The sequence below is a fragment of the Ascaphus truei genome, chromosome 1 (assembly GCF_040206685.1).
Source record: "Ascaphus truei isolate aAscTru1 chromosome 1, aAscTru1.hap1, whole genome shotgun sequence".
NCBI classification, from domain to species: domain Eukaryota; kingdom Metazoa; phylum Chordata; class Amphibia; order Anura; family Ascaphidae; genus Ascaphus; species Ascaphus truei.
The window spans coordinates 336,170,384-336,194,299 of NC_134483.1; the positions used below are offsets into that span (position 1 = coordinate 336,170,384).

A 23,916-nucleotide genomic window follows, 5' to 3' on the forward strand; every position below is an offset into this window, starting at 1 on the left:
GATCTTACATTTTCATGTTGGTGTATATACATGTAATGAGTCCCCAAAAGGGTCACAAAAGAGTTCCCATATGTATTGCACTCACACAGAAAAAAATGAGCTACAGATGCGTGGACTCAATAGTCCCAGAGTATAACACTCGGATAGAACAATCACCAAAGAAGATTGTCAAAACTCACGGAGAGACTCCAAAATTAAAAAAACAATAACATTTTAGTAACACACAATGAGACAATGTGAACTAATATATACAGTGTAGTATAGACCGTATATATTAGTTCACATTGTCTCATTGTGTGTTAATAAAATTTTATAGATTTTTCATTTTGAAGTCTCTCTGGGAGTTTTGCCAACCTTCCTTGGTGATTGTTCTATCTGAGCATTATCATTAGATGTATATATGCCTATTTACTTTTCCCTGATACACCCCAAGCACAAACTCAACAGAATTTAAGACTTGATGTTAAGGTTGAGCGACAGGGCATTGTTCTATATATTTATGTTGGATCCTGAACCAGAATTAGATAAAACCCCATATTTATGAAGCGCTGCTCTGCCACAAAGCAACTTCCGGTGTCGAAACGCACCTTACAGCCACCCATTTCTTTGAATCGCCTGTGAAAGGTCTGGTGCTGTATGGCGTCATGGAAGAGCAGTGCTTAGTAAATATGGTCTTAAGTGACTTGCCTAAGGTCACAAAAAAACTGTCACTGAATCTGAAGCTTTCTCCATAACTATACAACTACTGCCCCACATAAAACAGTAACATGCACCCAATATACACACAAAATTCACAAATATGTATTTATAGGCACAAAAAAAATCAGCACCATCATCATCTGAAAAGTATCTCAGTTATTAAAAAAAGGTTTAGATGGCTGCTAAATACAATTTAAAAAAATAGTCTTTGGTCTTTGTGCACCATGTCTGTTCATCTATTGAGCTCCATTTTCTGGTTCTTGAGAGGAACTTTCAAGGTAAAAAACAATCCCTCTGCAGCCGCAATATGAGCCGGCTTGTCACTCACTGACACAGTGTGGGTGTGAAGGTGCACGACAAGGATTAAGAGGTAACAAATGAAACAGCTTTCATCCAGCACACACACAAGTGTTCTCTGTGCTGCAGAGCACTGGACAGATTATGGGTGAATGAAACCCTCACTTACACACAGTGATCAGGGTGTGATGGAACTAGGCAGTAACTAGGATTATCACTGCTTTATTTTGTAGAAACCCAAAGTAATAATTTTTTACTTAAACTAACACTTTCTTCTTTTAAAGAAAAAGAGATACGGTATCCATTTAACAAAAACAGTCACCCTTTCTGTTTTTAAAGTATACAATAGATAATGCATGAAGCTTCCTAAAATGGGGTCAGAAAAGGTATGCCCCAAAGATTTTCAAGAAATTATAAACCTGTTAACACAGACAGTAGTCGCATTTTTTTAAAGACGCTTGCCTTTTGTTTTGCACATTGTATAGACTTGGGAAGAACATTTGACCTTTCCTACTAAAGAGATTGTATGGAGGAACCTGACAAATATGAATGTTTGGCTTTATCACTAAGTAACAAAAAACATAGGTATCTTACATATCAAAGCAGTGAGCAGCCGTAACGAGCCAGGTATTGCTGATCAGAGTGGCTCCACATTTGTGGTTACCATTCTGTCGTAGGCTGGCCTGCCAAGGCCAAGCACCCAGAAATGCATTTGTTCCTCCAACTATTTTGCTTAAAGGATCCAGGCTTCGTTTGCCACAACCTGTTCAAAAGATTTACAAGTACAAGAGTTTTAAAAATATATATTTTTAACAAAATCTGTCATTGTTACCAAACGTTACACGATCAAGGTGAACACATAATGAAGTTTCTTACTTTCACTTTTAGCCAGATAGAAAATGTGTACAAGTCAAACAGTATGTATTAAGTGTAATGAAAATAGATTAATCTTACAGTGGGTTGTGACAGGGGTGAGCAAACATTTATGCTGAGCCCCTCTTTTCATCCATGAAATTTCTCGGGCTCCCCCTGCCTGATGTAAATCAAAATCACATGACGTCAGCGCACGTGAGCTGGTTCAGCCAATGATTGCGAACCAGCTTTGTAAAGCCCCCGCCACGCGTCTACATAAAAAGTATTTATAACACAAATTAAATCACTTAAAAATAAATATTATGACATTTGACTAATAGCGTCCCCATTTATGCTGTATTATTAATCTCTCTCTTCCCGCCACATTAGGACCTCTCAGGACCTCTCTCCCCTCTTCCACAGTCTCCCACTCCTCTCCCACTCTCTCCCTCTCCCAGTATTTCTCACTCCCCCTCCAGTGTCTTTCTATCCCTCCCCTCAGTGTCTCCCCCTCCCTACCCCCACTCTCTCTTTCCCTCCCCCCAGTGTCTCCCCCTCCCTCCCCCACTATCTCTTTCCCTCCCCCCAGTGTGTCTCTCTCTTTCTCCATACCCCTAGTGTCTCTCTCCCTCCCCCCAGTGTCTCTCACTCTCTCCCTCCCCCCAGTGTCTCTCACTCTTCCTCCAGCCATTGTGTGTCTCTCTCACTCCCGCCAGTGTCTCTCTCTCTCCCTCCCTCCCACCAGTGCCCCCCCTCATGTCACACTCACCCCCTACCCATGTCACACTCACCCCCCCACACTCTCACCCCCCTCCCCATCTCACACTCCCTCCCCATGTCCCAGTCTCACACTCCCTCCCCATGTCCCAGTCTCATACTCCCTCCCCATGTCCCAGTCTCACACTCCCTCCCCATGTCCCAGTCTCACACTCCCTCCCCATGTCCCAGTCTCACACTCCCTCCCCATGTCCCAGTCTCACACTCACCCCCCCTCCCCATGTTACACACACTCACCACGCTGATGCAAGAAGCAAGAAGTTGATGCTGCTGTGTAGCACAGCGCCACCTAATGGCCAAAAGAGAAATTGCAGCTACAGATGGCATTTTTCTCTGCGCCTGCCGTTGCTGCCTGCGTCCCCCCTAAACAATGTTGTGCCCCCCCCAGGGGGCGCGCCCCCCAGTTTGCGCACCGCTGGGTTATGATACCTTTGAATTGGCCAACATGAGATTACATTATGGTCTTACTGTATACACACTGTATAGCTATCACAGTTGTGTGAGATACTCAAACAAGGCGCTTAAAAGCAGACTAAGTTATTTGAAAAATATTCCTTCATAATGTTAAGAAATGTGATTCTTCGCTAGTGGTAACTGAGGTGTCCTGATTTCTACTCATGAGTCAGAAGGCAGCTATCTGTGAGTCACAATGTTATTTATGACGTTGGAAGGCTGGAATACATTGTGATTCGTTACTAATCTTGCTGGCTTTTGCTCCTGGCACAAAAATAAACACAACTGAAGGACACATTACCAAAAAAAACACAGGTCAGGTGTTACAGGGAAAAACTACCATCTAAAGTCATACTGTTCAGTCCACAAACATAAATCCAGAGCCAACATGATCAAATCTGAACCCTTTCTATTCCTTCCTCTCTTTCTTTTCCCTCCTTTGAGGCTCACACTGCCCAGCTTCCCTCCCCCCCCGTTCCTTTGGCCTTCAACAGTGGGCTGCAGCCAACACACACAAGGATGGCCACTACCTAGACCTGGTTTTCACAAACAAAAAAAAATTCTCTCTTTGATTTCTACATTTCCCCCTTTCCTCACTTTGACATCATCTCATCTAAATTTCTCTCTATCTTCTCCTCTTCTCCACCTCTATATACCACTCATTTCTGCATAGACCTGCACTCTACTAACCTACCAACTTTTGATTCCACTTTGTGCTCCTCCCTCTCTTCTCTCAGCTCTGCTTCAGACCCTGACAATCTGTTCAGGAACTACAACTCTGCCCTATCCTCCTCTCTTGATCGACATGTCCCTCTTTCTCTCTGCCATTCTTTCCCTTCTAACCCCAGACCCTTACTAAATTGTCACACATGCGTGCTGTGTTCCGGCACTCGTTCCTCTGAACGTCTATGGAGGAAACTTGCACTCTCACAGACTTTCTACACTACAAATATACTTTATCCTGTTTCAACTATGTCCTCTCCCAGGCTGAACAAACCTACTTTTCTTTACTAATCAACACACACAAGTCTAACCCACGCCGACTCTTCTCTGTCTTACTCCCTACTCAGACCATCCTCTGCTACCTGTTTTTTTCCCTCAGTTTCCACTCAGGACTTTGCTGACTATTTCATGAAAAAGGTGAAAACTATATGTCTGGACATCCCCTCTGTATCCTCCTCCCATCCTACACCTCTTCCTAAGGCAACGCTTATACAGCCAGAGACGCGACGGTAACGTCAGGCTGCGGTTGCAGGAAAAATGAAATAGAGATGACTTCCAGTGATCACGACCAAGCTATCGATCCGTCGCAGCGATGCGTTGCGCTTACTATAAGCACACGTGACAGCGGCAATGCATTTGTTTTGACGCGACGTTGCGTCGCTGGCACTATAAGCGCAACCCAACTCTCCTCCTGCCTTCCTTGACTCTTTTTCCACTCACAGAAGAGGATGTATTGTTGCTGATTTCCTCTTCTCTCTCTACCACTTGCCCTCTACCCCATCTACTACAACCTTTTGCTCCTACTCTAATCCTTACGCTCACACATATTTTTAACTCCTCCCTCTTCTCTGGTACCTTTCCGTCCTCCTTCAAATATGCAACAGTTCTACCATTACTTAAAAACAGCAAGCTTGACCCTACTTGTCTTTCTAACTATCGTCCTTTCTCTATCCTGCCTTTTGCCTCTAAACTACTTGAACGCATTGTATTCTCTCACTTTCTTTATTTTCTCACCACCTATTCTCTCCTAGTCCTCTACAATCTGGAATCTGCACTGCTCACTCCACTGAAACAGCCCTCACTAAAATAACTAATGAGCTCCATGATGCCAAAGGTAACTACACTCTGCTCATATTACTCAATCTCTTTGGAGCATTTGATACTGTGGACCACCCTCTTCTCCTTCACATTCACCATACTCTTGGTATCTATAGCAAAATTGTATCCTGATCTCTCTTACCTCTCCCTTCGTACTTTCAGTGTCTCTTTTGCCAAAACCTCCCCCTCCTTTATCGATTTCTCTGTGGGGTAACCCCAGGGCTCTGTCCTAGGACCTCCTCTCTTTTCACAATATATCTAGGTGATCTTATCACATCTCTTGGGTTCAAATATCACCTCTATGCTGATGACACACAAATTAACTTTTCAAACCCTGACCTTACACATGTTGTACAGACCAAAGTTTCTGAATGTCTCTCTGCTATATCATCCTGGATGGCCCTCCGCCGACTTAAAATTAACATGTCAAAAACTGAGCACCTCATATTTCCTCCCAAATCTGGCCCTACTACCACCTTCTACATTACTGTTGGAAGCACTATCATACACCCAGTATCACAAGCACGCTGCCTAGGGGTCACTCTTGACTCCTCTCACAATCTTCTCTCACATTCAAAATGTAGCTAAAAACATTTTTTTCCTCCGCAATATTACAAAAATACACTTTTTCTTCTGTTGCTCTCCTGCTGAAACTCTGATACAGGCCCTCAATCTCTCCCGTCTCGACTACTGTAACCTCCTGCTATCCGGCCTTCCTGCCTCTCACCTGTCTCCCCTACAATCTATCCTAAACGCTGCTGCCAGAATCACTTTTCCCTTTGTCTTTTACAGCACAAGGCATTTGCAAAGTGAATCATATTATTGCTTTAGTAATTTATAAATAACACTGTTACAGTAAATAGAAAATCCTAAGCGCTTGTGGTATGTTAATAGTTGAGTTTGCAGAAAATGTCATTGTAGCCACTTGATACACACCTGTAAAATTCTCTTCAGTGGTCTGAGTGGGGGTGGGGGTGGTGCTGGTGGCGGGAGCTGAAAATGCAATTGAATGAAAACACATTATTAGAATGTCTAATAGCAGCTGCCCATCTACAAACACTAGCATTGAATACAAGGGCACACATGCTCCTGTAGGATATTACTAAGGGTATTGGATGTAGGGAGTACATACTGGCCAATATAAAACACAATTATTGGAAAGTATCTATGTTGGAGAAATAAGGGGTTATGTATCAAAATTTTCCGAGGCAGCAAATAAAAAAAAGTATTTGATGTTTCAAAAAGTCCAATACAAAGCAATATGGTTTTTTTTCTTGCTTTGATGCATCTGGTGCAAGTTTTCTTGTTGCAAAGCTGCACAAATTCTGCTTAGTAAATCTGCCTCCTAGACTTCTTAAGTATATTATTGGTAAAGACAAAGGACTGGGGTGTATAGAGAAACTCTAGTTGCATTACAAACTGATTATCTGGTACAAAATTGGTGCAATTAAATCTTATGCATCTATGTACTGAACTCAAATGTCTTAATCTATGCCATTGCTGTCAAATTATTTTGTTTCATTTTTTTGGGCACACAGAAAAGGACTGTGGTAGGCGTACAGATGTAAATGCTGTGCACTAAAAAGAATGTGTGTGCAAGAAACAAAAATCGTTTGCCAAGTTGTACCTCGCATAAACCCTAAAAAGTCTGTTTATATTATTGGGGCAGAAATAAGTTGTTATGTATCAGCCAAAAATGTATTTGATGCAGCATGGATGTTTTATTATATAGGTTAACAAAAATTTATTCTTTTCACAGTATTTCTATTAGATTATAAATACAAAATACACATGATTCTGTTTTCATTTAAATTGTATCAATCAGGTATTCAACGAAGCAAAACGTCAAAATGTATTTCAAGCAACAATGTCTGCATCATTTATATATTAAGCTTTCATACTGTATATACAAGTTGAAGGTTTGTACTACTTTGCAATCATAAAAATTGGCGCCCAATAAAGATGTGACTATTACCCTAGGCCCCATAATGTCTTAAGGTACCAAAGTATTTCATGCTTGTCACCCCATGTTTGGAACATTTGACCTGCATGCTGTGTAAATAACCATCTAACCATTGTTCGGGATCTCCAGAAACAAGCTCGGTAAAGATTATGTGAGGCAACCCAGATCTGCATCTAGTTCTAGTAGATGCATTTTACATTACATGAAACAGCAAAAGATAATTAGTAAAGACATAAACTAAAAACAAACAGTACATGATCCATGTAGTTATTCAAATTCAGAAAGATTTCAGTTTAATTAGTTCTGGGGATTACCTCTTCAGGTTGTGATCAGTTTTAATGGCCATTTATTAAAATTATTCTATGGTGCATATTAAATGTAAACAAAATGTATTCACAACTCGCAAGAAAAGAGTTATTGTTTTGTTTTCTATAAAGAAATGTTGTGGGTCATCTGGAAGAAAACAAAACAAGTAAAGTGTGCAGATGGTGAGGGCTTAAGTACAGTGGAATGTTATTCAAAAAGTAAGCTAAAGAGATCTACAAAAGATCTAGCACAATGAATTGCTACTGCAACAATTCTATGCTGCTTATTTATATCAGAATGCAATGACAGAACCTGTTCTCTTAGCTGCCATCCTTATGATGTTGTATGTATACATTGTGGAAAGCAGCATTATAACATGGCATTAACCCCTCTCTAAAAGGGCTTCAATTAGTCTGTATTAGTCTGGGAATCCAGCAGGGAGCTGGTTAATTGCAGCTACAGACAAATAACCAGTCTCCACCTGGCTCATCAGACAGGTAGAAAAGCCTGCAGCTTGAACTACAGTAGATCTCTTGAGTGCAGAGGGACTGTGTGACCAGTAAGAGCCTCACAGAAACAGTTGCCTTGAGCACAGAAGGACTGTGCTGCCTGCAAGACACACTGCAACCAGACTTCTACCTCCAGGGCACAACGGACCCTGGACTCTACAAAAGGGTGGCCCCCCAATGGACACAACCCAGAGACTGACAGTCATAAGTTGGCAAGAGGCCTATCCTCCCAGCCCTGCAGATAGTGACTGGGAGAGGGAGTTAGCCCTTACAAAGGGAAGGGCTGTTTATTTATTTGTGCTCTTCCTTAAACGGTATTGCTTAAAAGCTACGGGCTGAATAAAATTATTTCCCCCAAATATGTCTCCCTGGTTGCACCTCTGCCTGTCTCTTACAAGCACACATTGTCAGAGCAATAGAAGTATAAAATATACATGTTGTTTAAAGGTATGGACTCTCCTTGGAATAAAATGAGACAATGGCGGTTACACGTTTAAGAATTTGCATTATATCACTATGTGTTGAGCAGTAGCTTGCAGCATAGACAAAGCCACTCTCTCTCTTACTGTACATCCTTTATTTTTTTTAATGTTATTTTTTTACTGGTCCGGAAGTGGCTTGGGGGTAGAAAACACTGAATTAACAAGCAATCCCAATTCAGAGTCCCAGATGAAAATACAATCTCTCTTAATTTCCAAATAAACTGAAACAGCAACATGTCAACTGTAAACATGATTACATGAACACTGATCTAATGGTTACGCTAACAAAATCTGATTTATTTGTAAACTAATAGGGATTGTGCCTCTAAGACAACCATGAGAGCTTTTTAGAAGGTTCATCTAGTCTGTTGTATTCTCCTAACTCTGCTTTCATGTAACCCATTTACAATAAAGCCAGCTGTGCAAAGAAAGATGCACTTCTTGCATAAACCAACAACTGAAAGGAAATTTGAGACAAGAAAAAGAAGGATTCAGTTGATCTCATCTAGCAAAGCCCAGAAATCATGTTCTTGTTCTCTTCAAGACCAATGCTAAATTGGTTTATATATATATATATATTTTTTGACTGTTATATTTATCGAAGTTTAAATCTTTCAGCAATTTAGCAATTAAAGTTCTTACACTATGAGTTCCCTGATACATACAAAATAGTGCATCCAGTAACCCAATCAGTATCTTTAATGTTGCTGGAACAGGCCAGTGGGATATGCCCAAGTATCATCCCTTTCCATTTCAGGTAGGAACTCCTGATTGGCTTCTTCTTGTTATTGGTTGAGTCCAGTTGAATTTTTTTAGGTGGAACATTTTTTGAATATTATTAAAACCATGGCTGAACACTGGGAGACTTTCTGGACATCACAAGTCACATTCGTGTTATAATCTTTTTGTTACCATCTACTATAACACAACAACTGGGAGCCTTTTTTGTGTATTTAATAGCCTTTAAGTGAGAACTTACAATTCCAGAAGCCCCTTTAGTATACTTAAAGTATGTTTCTTGATTGCTTGTTACAGGAATTGTTGCTTTAGGAAAAGAAAGAAGAATGGGTAGCTATAGTAGTCCTTTCTTCCAAGTGGCTAAGTAGCAAAAGAGGGAGACAGAGTAGATACTGTAGTATGATCCCTTTTATTGGTCCAACAGATAGTTGATAAGTTACAAGCTTTCAACCTTACGTGGTCCTTCATTGGGTATAGTAGCAATACATAAACAGAAGGTACTAGATACCACAATCTTCACAGTGGACACGTTCTGTACCCCACAACCCTTTCAAAATCCAAGAAGCATACACATGCTGGACCTCTACTGTAGTCTACTACTGTGAAAGCACAAAATGCTATAATACAGGATACATGGGTGAAACCAAACAAAGATTATTTATGAAAATGCTCACTCCCTCCTTTCCTCCAGGTTGTACTACAAATGGTAATGATCGTGTCTTTCTATAAAAGGTTTATAATGTAAATCAGCAATGGTTTAACACCGGCATTGTTATTTGCTGGTCTGCAACCCATGCCAGAAATGGACACAGTAAACTATCATAAAAAGTATAAGGTATAGACCGCACCCCTAAAAGAAATAAATGGCAATAAATAGGGTGAACGTGCACAGGAACAATAGGACGGACCCCAAAAGCCCTCTGAAGAACATATTGAAAACACAAAGAGTAATGTCCAATACAAGAATACGTAAAAGAAAAATATTTAACTGAACACAAAACGTCAAATAAGTATATATATATATATGTATATGTATATGTATATGTATATGTATATATATATATATATATTGTGACAAACGGCTTACTCCGGAGCTCCGTCGTTTGTCCGGGACTGTTTAGAACACGGTCTTTTAGGGTAGGTTAAATGATGAGGCGTCACGTACTGTTCCTTTAAACAGGCTATGCCTGGTTTATTCAGTCCCAGGCACTGAGACTGCCACAGTGCATACAACAGAAAACAGATCAAAAACAAAAGCTGCTCACCTGAGCGATAACTTAACTTAGATATCCCTGACTCAGGGTTGGAAGTGGCTTTTCCACTTCCAACAACAAAACACGGTACTTTTGCAGTCTTACACAAATGAACAGAAAGATTGAACCTGTTTGGGGAAGAGGCTTCTCCCCTCTGTAGTTCAGCAGCCTTCCAGCCTCCTGGCTCTTGTGGGGAGACCAGAGCAAACAGGAGATCAGTCTTTCTTACCTGATTCCTAATTAGCATGACAGGTGACAGAAATCAGGCAGCAGACAAACTCTGGTCTGGATCTCTCATCCCTCAGTTCCAGCGCTTGCCAAACTGTGAGATGGAGTGTATGTATTATAAGGCTGCACTCCCAGGCCAAACAGGATAGAAACGGTCTAGTATCCTGGGAGCCCTATATACGGAATTTATTACCATCCCCTGGTTTCTGTCACATATCCTCCCCCCAGCTCAGACCTCGAGGGATGAGCGACCATGGATATTAGGGAGTGCATCCTTGACAACCCGTCAGCATTGCCATGTTTGTGCCCTGACCTGTGTTCCACAGAAAATTTAAAGGGTTGTAGGCTTAGGAACCACCTGGTCACTCTAGCATTCTTTTCCCTGTTTTGACACATCCAGGTAAGGGGTGCATGATCTGTGACCAACCGGAATTTTCTCCCCAACAGGTAGTATTTGAGCGTCTCTACAGCCCACTTTATTGCGAGACACTCTTTCTCTACTATGGAGTAATTTTTCTCCTGGGGATTTAGTTTCCTACTTAAATAAAGGATGGGTGCTCCTCACCTTGAGACTCCTGGGAGAGTACCGCCCCCAGCCCTACCTCAGATGCGTCGGTTTGGACTACGAACTTTTTGGAGAAGTCAGGTATGACCAACACTGGTTGGGCACAGAGAGCTTCTTTCAGGCTTCTAAAGGCCTGTTCGGTTTCGGGGGACCACTTTACCATTAGCGGTCCTCTTGCTTTTGTGAGGTTAGTTAGTGGGGTTGCCTTAGTTGCAAAATTGGGAATAAACCTTCTATAGTACCCAATTAACCCCAAAAAGGTCCTTACTTGTTTTTTTGTAACTGGCCTTGGCCAATTTTGTATCGCCTCCACTTTGAGTGTTTGGGGCTTGAGTAAACCTCTGCCAATAGAATATCCCAGATACTTGGCCTCCTCCAGACCAATAGTGCATTTAGCGGGGTTAGCAGTTAGTCCAGCAGACCGGACTGCGTCAAGCACAGCTTGGACCTTTGGAAGGTGGGATTGCCAATCTTCACTATGGATTACCACATCATCCAGGTAGGCGGCAGCATACCGAGCATGTGGTTTTAAAATTTTATCCATCATTCTTTGGAATGTGGCGGGAGCTCCATGTAAGCCAAAAGGCAACACCTTATACTGAAAGAGGCCGTCTGGGGTTGAGAAGGCTGTCTTTTCTTTTGCCCTTTCTGTGAGGGGAACCTGCCAGTACCCTTTTGTTAGGTCTAGGGTTTTGAGATATCGGGCTTTGCCCAGTCTCTCTACAAGTTCATCTACCCTGGGCATAGGATAAGTATCAAATTTTGACACCGCGTTTAGTTTCCGGTAGTCATTACAAAACCTTGTTGTACCATCTGGCTTTGGGACTAAGACTATAGGGCTGTTCCACCCACTTTGGGATTCCTCAATTACACCTAGTTTTAGCATTTTTTTAACCTCTAAACTTATAGCCTTTCTTTTGGCCTCTGGGATTCGGTACGGTTTAAGGTTAACTCGGACCCCCGGTTCAGAGACTAGGTCATGTTCAATTACGCTAGTTCTACCTGGCCGTATAGAGAAGATTTCCTTGTTTCTTCTCACTAAATTCTGAACCTCTCGTTTCTGATGAACAGACAGGGTTTCAGCTATGCTAACCTCTGGGTCAGTTTCTTGATTCTCTGACGGACCTGGGGGTACTAGGGTTAACAAGACTTCTCTATCTTTCCAGGGCTTGAGTAGGTTTATATGGTAAATTTGCTCAGGTTTCCTCCTACCTGGCTGTCTTACCTTATAATTTACTTCTCCCACTCTTTCCAAGACCTCATATGGCCCATGCCATTTAGCAAGGAATTTACTCTCCACGGTGGGAACCAGAACTAGTACCCTATCACCTGGAAAAAAAATTCTGACCCTAGCACCCTTATTATACGTATTCCTCTGTGCTTCTTGAGCTTTCTCCATGTGTTCCCTCACTATGGGTAGGACTGCAGCAATGCGGTGCTGCATCTGGGCAACATGCTCTATTACACTTCTGTAAGGGGTAACCTCGTGTTCCCAAGTCTCTTTGGCTATATCCAGTAAGCCCCTTGAGTGTCGGCCATACAATAGTTCAAATGGGGAGAAGCCTGTGGATGATTGGGGAACTTCCCTAATGGCAAATAACAGGTACGGTAACAAACAATCCCAGTTTTTCCCATCTTTATCAACTGCCCGCCGTAACATGCTCTTTAAGGTTTTATTGAACCTTTCCACTAAACCATCTGTTTGTGGATGATAGACTGAGGTTCTGAGATGCTTGATTTTTAGGAGTTTACATAGCTCTTTTGTTACTTGGGACATAAATGGTGTTCCCTGGTCAGATAGAATCTCTTTAGGAATCCCGACCCGGAAAACAGAACTACTAACTCTTTTGCTATGTTTTTAGCAGAGGTGCTACGTAGGGGAACTGCCTCCGGATATCGGGTGGCATAATCTAATATTACCAATATATGCTGATGTCCCCTAGCAGACTTTATTAGGGGTCCTACTAGATCCATAGCAATCCGGTCAAATGGTACCTCTATTATGGGAAGGGGTACCAATGGGCTGCGGTACGCCTTGAACGGGGCGGTGATCTGACATTCTGGGCATGAGGAACAATAATTCGTAATTTCTGCCAGAACCCCAGGCCAATAGAAGCTTCGGAGAACCTTTTCTTTTGTCTTTTCCACCCCTAGGTGTCCCCCCAATGGATGACTATGTGCGAGGTGTAATACTACGTTACGGAATGTCCGTGGTACCAACAATTGTTTAGTTGTAACTGATTTCCTTTTATCAACCCGATATACTAGATCGTTCTCTACCTCGAAGTAGGGGTAAGCAAGTGACCTATCTGGTTGGCCAGGAGTACTATTCTGGTCCCGTATATTTCCCCTTGCTACCGCTAATGTGGGGTCCTCCCACTGGGCCTTCTTAAAACTCACAGGACTGACCTCTAGGTCAGCGAGGGTCTTATCCGGTTCTGGGGTGGTAAGTGTCTGCTCAACATCTTGATTTGGGGTATTCCCTACCAAAGTAGTGATGGGGAAGGGAATTTTACAGCACTCCTCCTTTTCCCCCTTCTTATTTGGGCCCTCGTCAACCTCCATTTCTGAAAAAGGGAAAGGATTTGTTTCTTCTAATACTTCGTTATGGTCCGCTATTGAACTCTGGGCGCTATTCTGAGCGGGGGACCACATTTTTAGAAAATGGGGAAAGTCGGTCCCTATTAACACATCATGTGCCAGTTTGGGTACAATACCCACCTTGAAATCTAAAGAACCAAACTCTGTTTCAAAAAAAACATCAACAGTGGAATATTCATGATTATCCCCATGTATACAACAAATTGCCACTCTTTGTGAACTGTTTCCCTGTTTCTTCTTAATGGGCAAGAGGTATTCGGACACTAGTGTGACCATGCTCCCAGAGTCAAGAAGTGCCCGAACCCTCTTACCATTAACCTTTACAAATGCCCACAGATGGTTATTCAAGGGGTCCTCTGGGCTAGGGCCCATACATTGGGACAACAGCGAATAAGGTTCCACGCTGTTGCATTGCATGGGCTCATCATTTAGTGGGCAGATTTTTGCTGTGTGGCGCCTCTCATGACAATTTACACATTTAGGTACATAGTCTGTGTCCCACTTAGAGCCTTTTCCCGGCTCCCCATGTTGGCTATTGCCCTTAGTGTGCGAACCACTGTTGCTGGTGCTGCGTGAAGGTGGTCGCCGCTCTTCAGTGCCCCTTAACCCCGGTACCCTTTTACCGTCTCTGGAAGAGTCCTGGAACCTCGGGTAGTGGGGTTGCTCCACGACTGTGGGTTGCGGGTGCTCTTCTGCTGCATTGTACCTCTCTACGAGGGCCACAAGCTCATCCGCATTGTGGGGGTCACTCCGACTGACCCAACGGCGTAAGGCAGAGGGAAGTTTCCTCAAGAACTGGTCCATGACCAACCGTTCCACCATGTGGCTGGCTGAGTTGATCTCGGGTTGTAGCCACTTCCGGGCGAGGTGGATGAGGTCATACATCTGGCTTCGGGTGGCTTTATCCATCGTGAAGGACCATGCGTGAAACCTTTGGGCGCGAACAGCCGTGGTTACGCCGAGGCGGGCGAGGATCTCGAACTTCAATTTTGCATAGACGTTAGCTTCGGCTGGCTCTAGATCAAAGTAAGCCTTCTGGGGTTCGCCGCTTAGGAAGGGTGCGATTAGACCAGCCCACTCAGCTTCTGGCCATCCCTCTCTCTGTGCCGTGCGTTCAAACGTGAGAAGATAGGCTTCCACATCATCCGAGGGTCCCATCTTCTGAAGGTAGTGGCTTGCCCTGGTCATTTTCGGAACTGGGGCTGCCGCTGCCAGTGGAAGGTTACTGATAGTCCCCCTCAGGATCTCGAGTTCCTGCTGTAAGCCCTGAGCGAACCGCTGTTGCTCCTCTCTCAGCAAGCGGTTTGTCTCTTGCTGGTTTGCATTCGCGTTTTGCAGGGCTTCATTCGTCTGTTGCTGGTTTGCATTCGCCTGTTGCTGGTTTGCATTAATCTCTTGCTGGGCTATTAGCAGCTGTTGCTGGGCTGCATTCGTCTGCTGCTGGTTTGCATTAGTTTCTTGCTGGGCTATTAACAGCTGTTGCTGGGTTTCATTCGCGTCTTTCTGGGCAGCGACATTGCGTACCAGCGCACCCACCACGTCTTCCATCTTGTTTGCAGAGGATGAAAAAAAAACTTTTTTTTTCTTTTTTTTTTTTTCTTTCAAAGTTCTTCAACCCGCAGACCCCCTAGTGCTCTGCCTGCATTCTCCACCATACGTGACAAACGGCTTACTCCGGAGCTCCGTCGTTTGTCCGGGACTGTTTAGAACACGGTCTTTTAGGGTAGGTTAAATGATGAGGCGTCACGTACTGTTCCTTTAAACAGGCTATGCCTGGTTTATTCAGTCCCAGGCACTGAGACTGCCACAGTGCATACAACAGAAAACAGATCAAAAACAAAAGCTGCTCACCTGAGCGATAACTTAACTTAGATATCCCTGACTCAGGGTTGGAAGTGGCTTTTCCACTTCCAACAACAAAACACGGTACTTTTGCAGTCTTACACAAATGAACAGAAAGATTGAACTTGTTTGGGGAAGAGGCTTCTCCCCTCTGTAGTTCAGCAGCCTTCCAGCCTCCTGGCTCTTGTGGGGAGACCAGAGCAAACAGGAGATCAGTCTTTCTTACCTGATTCCTAATTAGCATGACAGGTGACAGAAATCAGGCAGCAGACAAACTCTGGTCTGGATCTCTCATCCCTCAGTTCCAGCGCTTGCCAAACTGTGGGATGGAGTGTATGTATTATAAGGCTGCACTCCCAGGCCAAACAGGATAGAAACTGTCTAGTATCCTGGGAGCCCTATATACGTAATTTATTACCATCCCCTGGTTTCTGTCACAATATATATATATATATATACACACACACACATACACACAGTGTATACACAGAATAAGTGGTAATATGTGGGGAAAAAAACAAGCACAGTGTATAAACAGACTCAATAAAAAAGGAAAAAAGTCCAATACAATAAATCTAAATAGCAGTAACATCCAAAAGGGATAAAGGGATGGGACACAGGAAGTCATAGAAGTCTTCTGGTATGCCTCCCTCTATAAAATAAAAAAAGGAAAGTCCCAGCAAAAGAAGCAGTCCCCAACCAATGTTCAATTGAGGAGACAGAACCCATTAATGGCCTAATGCCAAAATATCAAAAACAGATGTAGCCCCCTGCTAAAACCAGGCTCTTTTAACATGAAGGCTATGGCAGCACTCTGGCAGTGTGGGGGATAAACCCATTGCACACGGTCCTACATGCGAGTACGAGAAGCAAGTTATATTGTTGCCATATTTAGGCACCTGCTAGTCCGTTGAGCATGGCTCAGAGCTAGGAATATTCTGGTAGGTCATGTGACTGGTGGGGTGATGCTTTGGAACATCCAGTTCTGCCGAGGGATTGGGGGGCGGGGGGTGGGAGAGGTTGACACCTCCTTGGTAGATAAGGGGAGGGGGTCTGGTCTGTTCAGCTCAGATTGTGCTGGGGCAGAGAGTCCTAGGTGCCTGGTGCAGGCACAGAGGTTCCCATGCTGCAGGGAGCAGGGCCATTGCCAGGTTTAAGTATGGACGTGTGGCTGAGCCTACTCCACTCCTATTCAGGGTTAAGTCCTGGGAGGAACTACAGGCAAATGGGGAACTGCTGCATGAGAGAGATACTGAAAGCCTGTCCTGTCTATGCTGTTTGGTATGCTGATCCTGCTGACAATAAAGAAAGCATACTGTTAAAAGTTCCTGGCATCCTTTTTCCCACTTATTCTACTCCTCACTACAGCCTAGGCCAGAGAAGCCCTGAGACTAAAGGTAACAAACTGACTGAGCTATACTACGCTGAAGCAGGTAGAAAACCTGCCTGAGCTACACTACGCTGAAGCAGGTAGAAACCATGTCTGCAATGCAGGCTCCGTGCAGTCAGAGTAGGCTAGCGCAGTAGGTTGAAGACCACAAAAAGAGAAAAGGACACAGGAAATCGAATCCAGGCACACTGCAGTTCAGGGCACCTCATAGTATTATCTTCCTCTTTAGTCTACATTACACTTTACAAAGTTCTACACACACAACATCCTCTATTACATATTCTAAGGCCATACAGCCTTCGCCCGCACGGAGGCGTGTAAAGGCTGTGACGTCACATACGTGAAGCAGGTGTCTTTTCCGTCCATGCTGGACGTGCCTAGGGGCGTCACGGAGCTGGTTCACCCTCATTGGGCGAACCGCTCACGTGACCTGCCTGTCGCACCAAGAAATCAGTTTGAACTGATTTCTTGCCCCCTCTTGCTAGCGCCCGCACTGTTTATGGGCACGATCGCTGCCTTTAGGCAATGTGATCGCGCCCCGCAGCAGTATGGACCTGCCCTAACATGGATCTATATGGATCTTATCCATATAAGTTAAAAGCCCAGACATTTAACAAGTTCAGCAGAATATAAGCACGTGCGTGTCTGTGTGTGAATCTGCATTGGCTCCTCATTGTGTCTATATTTAGACTGCATATCAGTGCCTTTATGTGTGTATCATTGTGGTAATATCTATGCAGCAAGCAATGTGTTTGTATGTGTATTATTGTGTTTTGATGAATTTGTGCACTGGTTAAAGACCATTAGGGGTCAGCAGAGCATAAATAGCAAAAGGCATCTATTCTGTTCTGGCAACAAATGGATTACAACCTGTACTTGCATTATATTTGCCTCAGTTTGTGTTATAAATGTACATGACTGCACTGAATTGTAGTTGTCACATATTTGACCTCACTCAGCCTTACTTAGCCAAGTTCTTCCTCATTCTTATTTAGCCAAGTTCTTCCTCATTCTTATTTAGCCAAGCTCTACCTCATTCTACATTCATCTACACCCTGGAAAGCCAATTGTGCTGTCAATCATCAAGTCACCTATACAAAGACATGCTTTCTCTAACAGCACAGCTGTAATGGCAGTAACGGAGACACAAAGACACAAGTCCCATTACTGAGCTTTAGGACTCGTCACAGTTTATATTTATGTAGCCAGGTCTCCCCAGCCTGTCAGCACCCCCCTCACCTTGCTGACGATCGCGGGTGCAGCCGAGTCAAATGGCGGCACCGCGCGGCGATCTCAGGGGTGAGGGCGGTCAGGCCCCGGCTCGGGGGTTGCCGGGGACGCGTGCGGCCGGTTGCCAAGGCCGCACGCGCGTTACAGGATTCCCGGCGCTCTCGGAGTCGGGTGGTAAGGGTGCCGCCATTGCGCCTCAGTTCGCGCATGCGCAGAAGGTACCCTAGAGCCAGGGAACAGTCGCGTGAGGGCAGGGAAGGTGCAGGAGAGGTTGCGGCGGCCATTAGGGGTTAGTGCAGGCACAGGAAAGGAGCGCACGCGGCCCCTATGTGTTTTTAGGCTCCATGGGACTACAACTCCCATGGGGCATAGCGAGGTAGGCACCATGTGCCTCATAGGAGCCAATACGGCTGAAGGATTGCCCTGGAGGAAAGAGATACATTGTTTTGGGCTGCAGCTACGCAGTTAGTTGGAGCAGCGGAGCAGAAGGGGAAGGAAGGGTGCAGGGAGTGAGTGAAGCTCCTGCATCGCGTAAGGTCCCCTACATCCCAGGTAGGCCCCAACTCCCCACCAGGTTAGTGGGTAAGCACTGAGGGACGGCCCAAGATAGGGACGCTGCCCTTAGTGCGTTAGTGGGCTGTCTTGTCAGGGTCACGGCTGGCAGTGTTGTGAGGCCTGACAAGAAGGCATAGGGTTAGCGTGCAGCAAGTTGCTGTACGCATTCAGTAGGTTGTAGCGCGTAGCTGCCCCGTTAGTTATTGTTAGGGAGAGTCAGGACTGGGAAGAGTAAGGGGAACGGAGCAGGTTATTAACCCCTTAGGTCCCAGAGAGGCTCTCACTCCCCAGTTTGTGGTGCTACAGGGACAGGCCCTAGGTTAGGGACCGTGTCATGTAGTGCCAAGATTAGATAGGGATCAGCGGATGCTGCAATTCCTGAAAGGAGACTTGGGTCCAAGTCGGTGCTCAAAGACAAAGACTATCTTCAGGGTGGGACCACCCCTGGCGGACCCCAAGCAAGGATTCACCGGACCGGATCAGACGGGATCCCAGAACGACATAGCCTTTGTGAAGTTCCTTGCAGGCCCGAGTGCAGAAGCACTCGGCAGGTACTCTATAAGTGCACCAACTAAGCTTAACATTCTCTCTCACATAGTGGCAGCGCTGACCACGGGACAAAGGGGTTGGGCTGTGGGCACTGTGGGGATGTTATATGGTGGTGATGTTATGAGTACAAGAGATGATGTAATAGTTATAATGTTAGTGTTTGTTCATTCAGTAAACCTGTTATCCATAATACTGGTGTATGTGGTTTCTGGGTGGGTTCCTATGTTAGGGTCATTCTACATTTCCATAGAATCCTACATAGGTGGAGGCGCTGAAACAAGAAACGTTCCAGAGGATTCACCCCAGGCTCTCACTAGCGGAGGCTCAGACCTCCTGTGAGCCTGCAGGTATACGCACCACACCGGTAACACCGTATGTTCTACGCACCCACACCATATCTGCGATTGGGTGGGGTGGAATACCCGTTACATTTAGTTTTGAGAAATGTCCTGTTACTTGTCCCTCAAGCAACGCCTGAGCTTCTTTGCCATCACAGGAGCCTGAAATCTACAGTATTGTTAACTACAGAGCCATTATTTACTCTTCCGATCACTGAAGTGTAGTGACCACACTCAATTTTAGAGAATACACTGCAGGGGTGTGTGTGTGTGTGTGTGTGTGTATATATATGTCCGTCCACGTGTTATACTTTATATACACAAAACCTACATCCAAATTGGCCAGATTGCTGAAAACTAAAACCAACTGAGCACTAAGACAAAATATACTGCATAATAAACAAGTTTAACAGCAAGCAAGGCTATTTCCATAAACTTCCAATGTGCTTTGCCAGTAATATAGTATGATGTAATATCCCATGTGTTACAGGTGTATAACAGGAAGAAGACTTCAGAGGGAAACAAGTTTACTAATGAAAAATACCCTGTTTTTTTCCCCTTTAAAACAGGAGTGGGCTCATCATGACCTCTGTGGATTATGCTTTGTGTCGGGCAACGTAGAGCACAAACTTACTGATCCCACCCTCTTAACCAAGGGATTTCTGATAATCAAGTTATTCATTGAATTACCTAAATCTCCACTATTTTGTAATAATCTAATGATGGAGCCAGATGGAAATGACAACATAGGTATTATGTCAGAATGGCATTTATGGCTCCTTCCCATTCATTTTTTTTCTTTTACAGTGTGGGATCCAGGGGAGACCTTGAAACTGAAACGCACTATTTTCAGCTCCAGAGGATTAAAAAAAATGTGTTTGTCAATAAAGGGGGTGGGGGGGGGGGGAGGAATTGCTGCGTTAATAAAAACATTTCAATCAGTATTTTAACTTTGGCTACATGTGCCTCAAAAATCAAAGAAATAGTAAATATACATTGTGGGACCAATATATCATTATTTTTTGGGCCTTAGTGTAGTAATGCCCTTAACAAAGTAATTGTATATAAGTGTTCACCATAACATTCCATTACATGACTATCAACAATGAAACCAGACAAATCTTAATAGTTTTGCTTACATCAAAAGATAAAAATTCCCAATGCTACATCCAGTATGACAAAAAATATACAGTATGGAAGTAATAATCTAAAGGCACATGTAATGCATAATGCCTTTATATAGTTAAATAATTAACTGTATGTCTTCTCATAAGTAAGGGTCATTTAGTTAAACTCTTTAGCCAAAGCGTTATAAGCCTGCAGCCAAGTCATGGCATGACCAGTATGCAGGTCCTAACACCACCTGTGAAAATTCTCATTTACCTCTGTAATGGAGGAGAAATGTCTCAATAGACCAGTCTTACAAAGGTGCATGAAAAAGCCTGCTACTTAAAGTGGGGTGGAGTGAGCTTAAACCCAAGGAGGAGGGGTCACTACCCTCCAAATAACTGTTACCAGTGGACAATTTACCGCTCTATGGTCACCCCAATATAAATATACTCAAGATTTTAGGGGAGACCACGTTGGTAGTGGAGAATGTCAGAGAGATACCCCGGACTTCATGGGCCAGAGGCGGATCTGCAAACGGGACACCTGCCACCGGTCAGGGGCGTCAAGGTGACGAAGCCTGTTGGTGAAACGCCGCGTTGGGCGCCTCCTCTCCTACTCTGTTATCCGTAGCAAGTACCCTGTGGTGTGTGCAGGAGATCAGGTTTCTTTTGGACCGGTGGCATGTGTCCCGTTTGCAGATCCGCCTCTGGCCCATGAAGTCCGGCGTATCTCTCTGACATTCTCCACTACCAACGTGACGTCTCCCCTAAAATCTTGAGTATATTTATATTGGGGTGACCATAGAGCGGTGGACTTTTGTGAACTTTGAATCTGCTTATATATGCAGCTAGATTATCATGCTAATTAGCTATTCAGGCACATGCAGTCACTACAGTGATTTAACCTTTGCAGTATCTGAGTTCAAGTTGGTCCTGTCCTGTCAACAGCATGTTTGCTTTAGCACATGTTTGCAGACTTTATTCACCATGATAATTGGGGTTCGGGATGTATGGACATGTGCCTCATGCCAGTGATCACTCCCTGCACAATTGTTCTCACTAATGGACATTAGTACTAGATTTTACACTCGTATTTACGGTGTGTTTGTTAGGACGAATATCCAGCGTGTCTCTGGTTAAACTCCTGATTTCAATACCTTTAGATGTTCCATCATTGTTTAGTCTATTTACACTTTACCTGATGTTTATATCCATAGACGACATCATATTTGACATAACATATGACACTACAGTTATACTGGTGTTCAATGAGAGTTTATCATCTTATTTCTGGGTGTGCATCTAGTTTTGTGCTGGTTTATGCTCATGATTATGTGCATATGATTGTTACACCTGACGGATTTTATATCCACCTGGACAGCTATCCCCTACATCCAGGCGGGGTTATTTTAACCCCTTCTGCTTATTTGGGATCTCTGTGACACATTTTTGTTATTATTGAGATGTGCTGCTTCCTTTTTTTTTTTTTTTTTATAACTTGTATTTTATTATACATAAATGCATGATATACATAGAAGAAAAATACATCAGGTGCATATTTAGCATATCATAAACAATAACAGAGTCATAATAAACTCACGTAGTTTTTCGAGCCCTACTTAACCACGTGAGTGAGAATCTTCATTCGTACTGTAAGGTATTGGGGTAAATAATAATTATTATAAATAAGATAAATAATAATAAAAAAAAAAAAAAAAAATTAAAGGAAAAAGGGGGGGGGGGAGGGGGTGAGGCGAAGGAGAGAGGGAAGGGGGGGATCTGAGGATAAAGATACATCTGCTCCCAGGAGGCAACGCGGCGCCGCGGCTGTTGTGGATCAGCTAACGCGGTCCTTCGGCGGTATAAGTGGATGGGTATAGGGAGTGTGATGTTTCCGTTGCAGGATTGTCTTTTATGTCCCCGAGGGAGAACGCATTTATAACTATTAAAGCCAAATTGTGTTACGCTCTACCCCCGGGATGTCTGTTTGGGCAAGCCAGGGAGCCCAAACTTTTAGATAATTGTCGCCAGTGTCATTAACTAAGCTCGTTAGTTTTTCCATCTGGCAGATAAACCAAATACGATTCCGAATTTTTGCTGCTTCTTTTACTTTATCTTTATGCTGCTTGCTACAGCCAATTTGCTTATATATTTTTTTGTGATGTAGAGTAGTTGTGTATTGTTTTTTCATTGGCTTTACTTTGTTTGTCCATTTTTTTCGAACAATAAATTATTATTTTTTTGTACCTGTCATACCTATTTGAGTGCCCTGCGTTTGGGTGCACCGCCTATTATATTTTATTTTAGGTTAATTAGGTTGTTTATTTTTTTGTATGGTTGTAGAGCTCTTCTCAAACACCCCCCCCCCTTATTGTTGCAGGGATTATGTATATTAGTTTTGCTTACATGACATAAAATATATAGTCCCATAGCAGTATCTTGAGTGACATCCATAATTTCATAAAGTTATCATCATTGTCTTGTTTAACATGTATATCCTGCGGCACAGCCGCCAATAGGAAGCTGCAATGAAATCCGTTGCAGTTTCCTATTGGCTTGCGTGATGCAGGAGCTTTAAACCTGCCTGAAACACAAACAGCAGATTCTGGAAGAAACGCAGTTCATGATCTTACCTCCATAGAGGAGATTCATTGCAGCATTGGCAGAGATTTCTGAAAGAGAAAACAGAATGAGATTGTGCTGAGTTATGCGTTGCACTCCCCCTCCTACAGGGGATTAACATTAGAAATAAAATGAGGAACTATTTAAATATTTCGGATCATGATTTTGTGTACTGATGGGAAACTGTTATAACTCATTTTTTTAAATTCACGGAAAACCTGAGAGTAAATATAAAACCACGACTCCCTCAACCCACTGCATGAACGTATATGACTGTTTAAATCTTCTTTGACACAATGAATCAGACTTAAAAGACACTAAGGTTTAGCACTGCTTAGTAGCTTTGGGCCAGTGTCTGAAGTGGGTGCAAGTGAGAGGGTAATAAAATATTATACAGTAAGATGCATCTCTCTTTTATACACCTGACGCCCTTATTCAATATGCTATAAACCTGCTTCCCCATGTTGGGGAAGACCATAGTCCCATTCATTTGAATGGCGCTTCACTCTTGTCTAGCACTTTTTATTTTTACCCACAGTAGCACTAAATTTCCCCAATTCTTATTATCAGTTTGCATATTTTGTGCAACACATTTTATGTGTTTATCTGAATTGTAGAAATGCAGAACAAAGGGAGAGTTAATCTATCTTATCTATCCAGTAAACTTATTCAACTTATGGTGTAACATATTGAATTAAGAATGTTATGTGCACTTATAAGCGTATTTATGTGCATAA

General features: G+C 43.4%; 1 protein-coding gene across 1 annotated transcript in view; it reads right to left on the minus strand.

Moving 5' to 3' along the window:
* LOC142498962 (transmembrane protease serine 11C-like) overlaps positions 1–23,916 on the minus strand; it is a 48,316-nt gene that overhangs the window by 14,825 nt on the left and 9,575 nt on the right. The window contains exons 6-8 of the mRNA XM_075607662.1: positions 23,191–23,229; positions 5,836–5,892; positions 1,591–1,759 (exon numbers count right to left, since the gene is read on the minus strand). Coding sequence (XP_075463777.1) covers positions 1,591–1,759; positions 5,836–5,892; positions 23,191–23,229 — 265 coding nt within the window. The remainder of the gene's footprint in view (positions 1–1,590; positions 1,760–5,835; positions 5,893–23,190; positions 23,230–23,916) is intronic.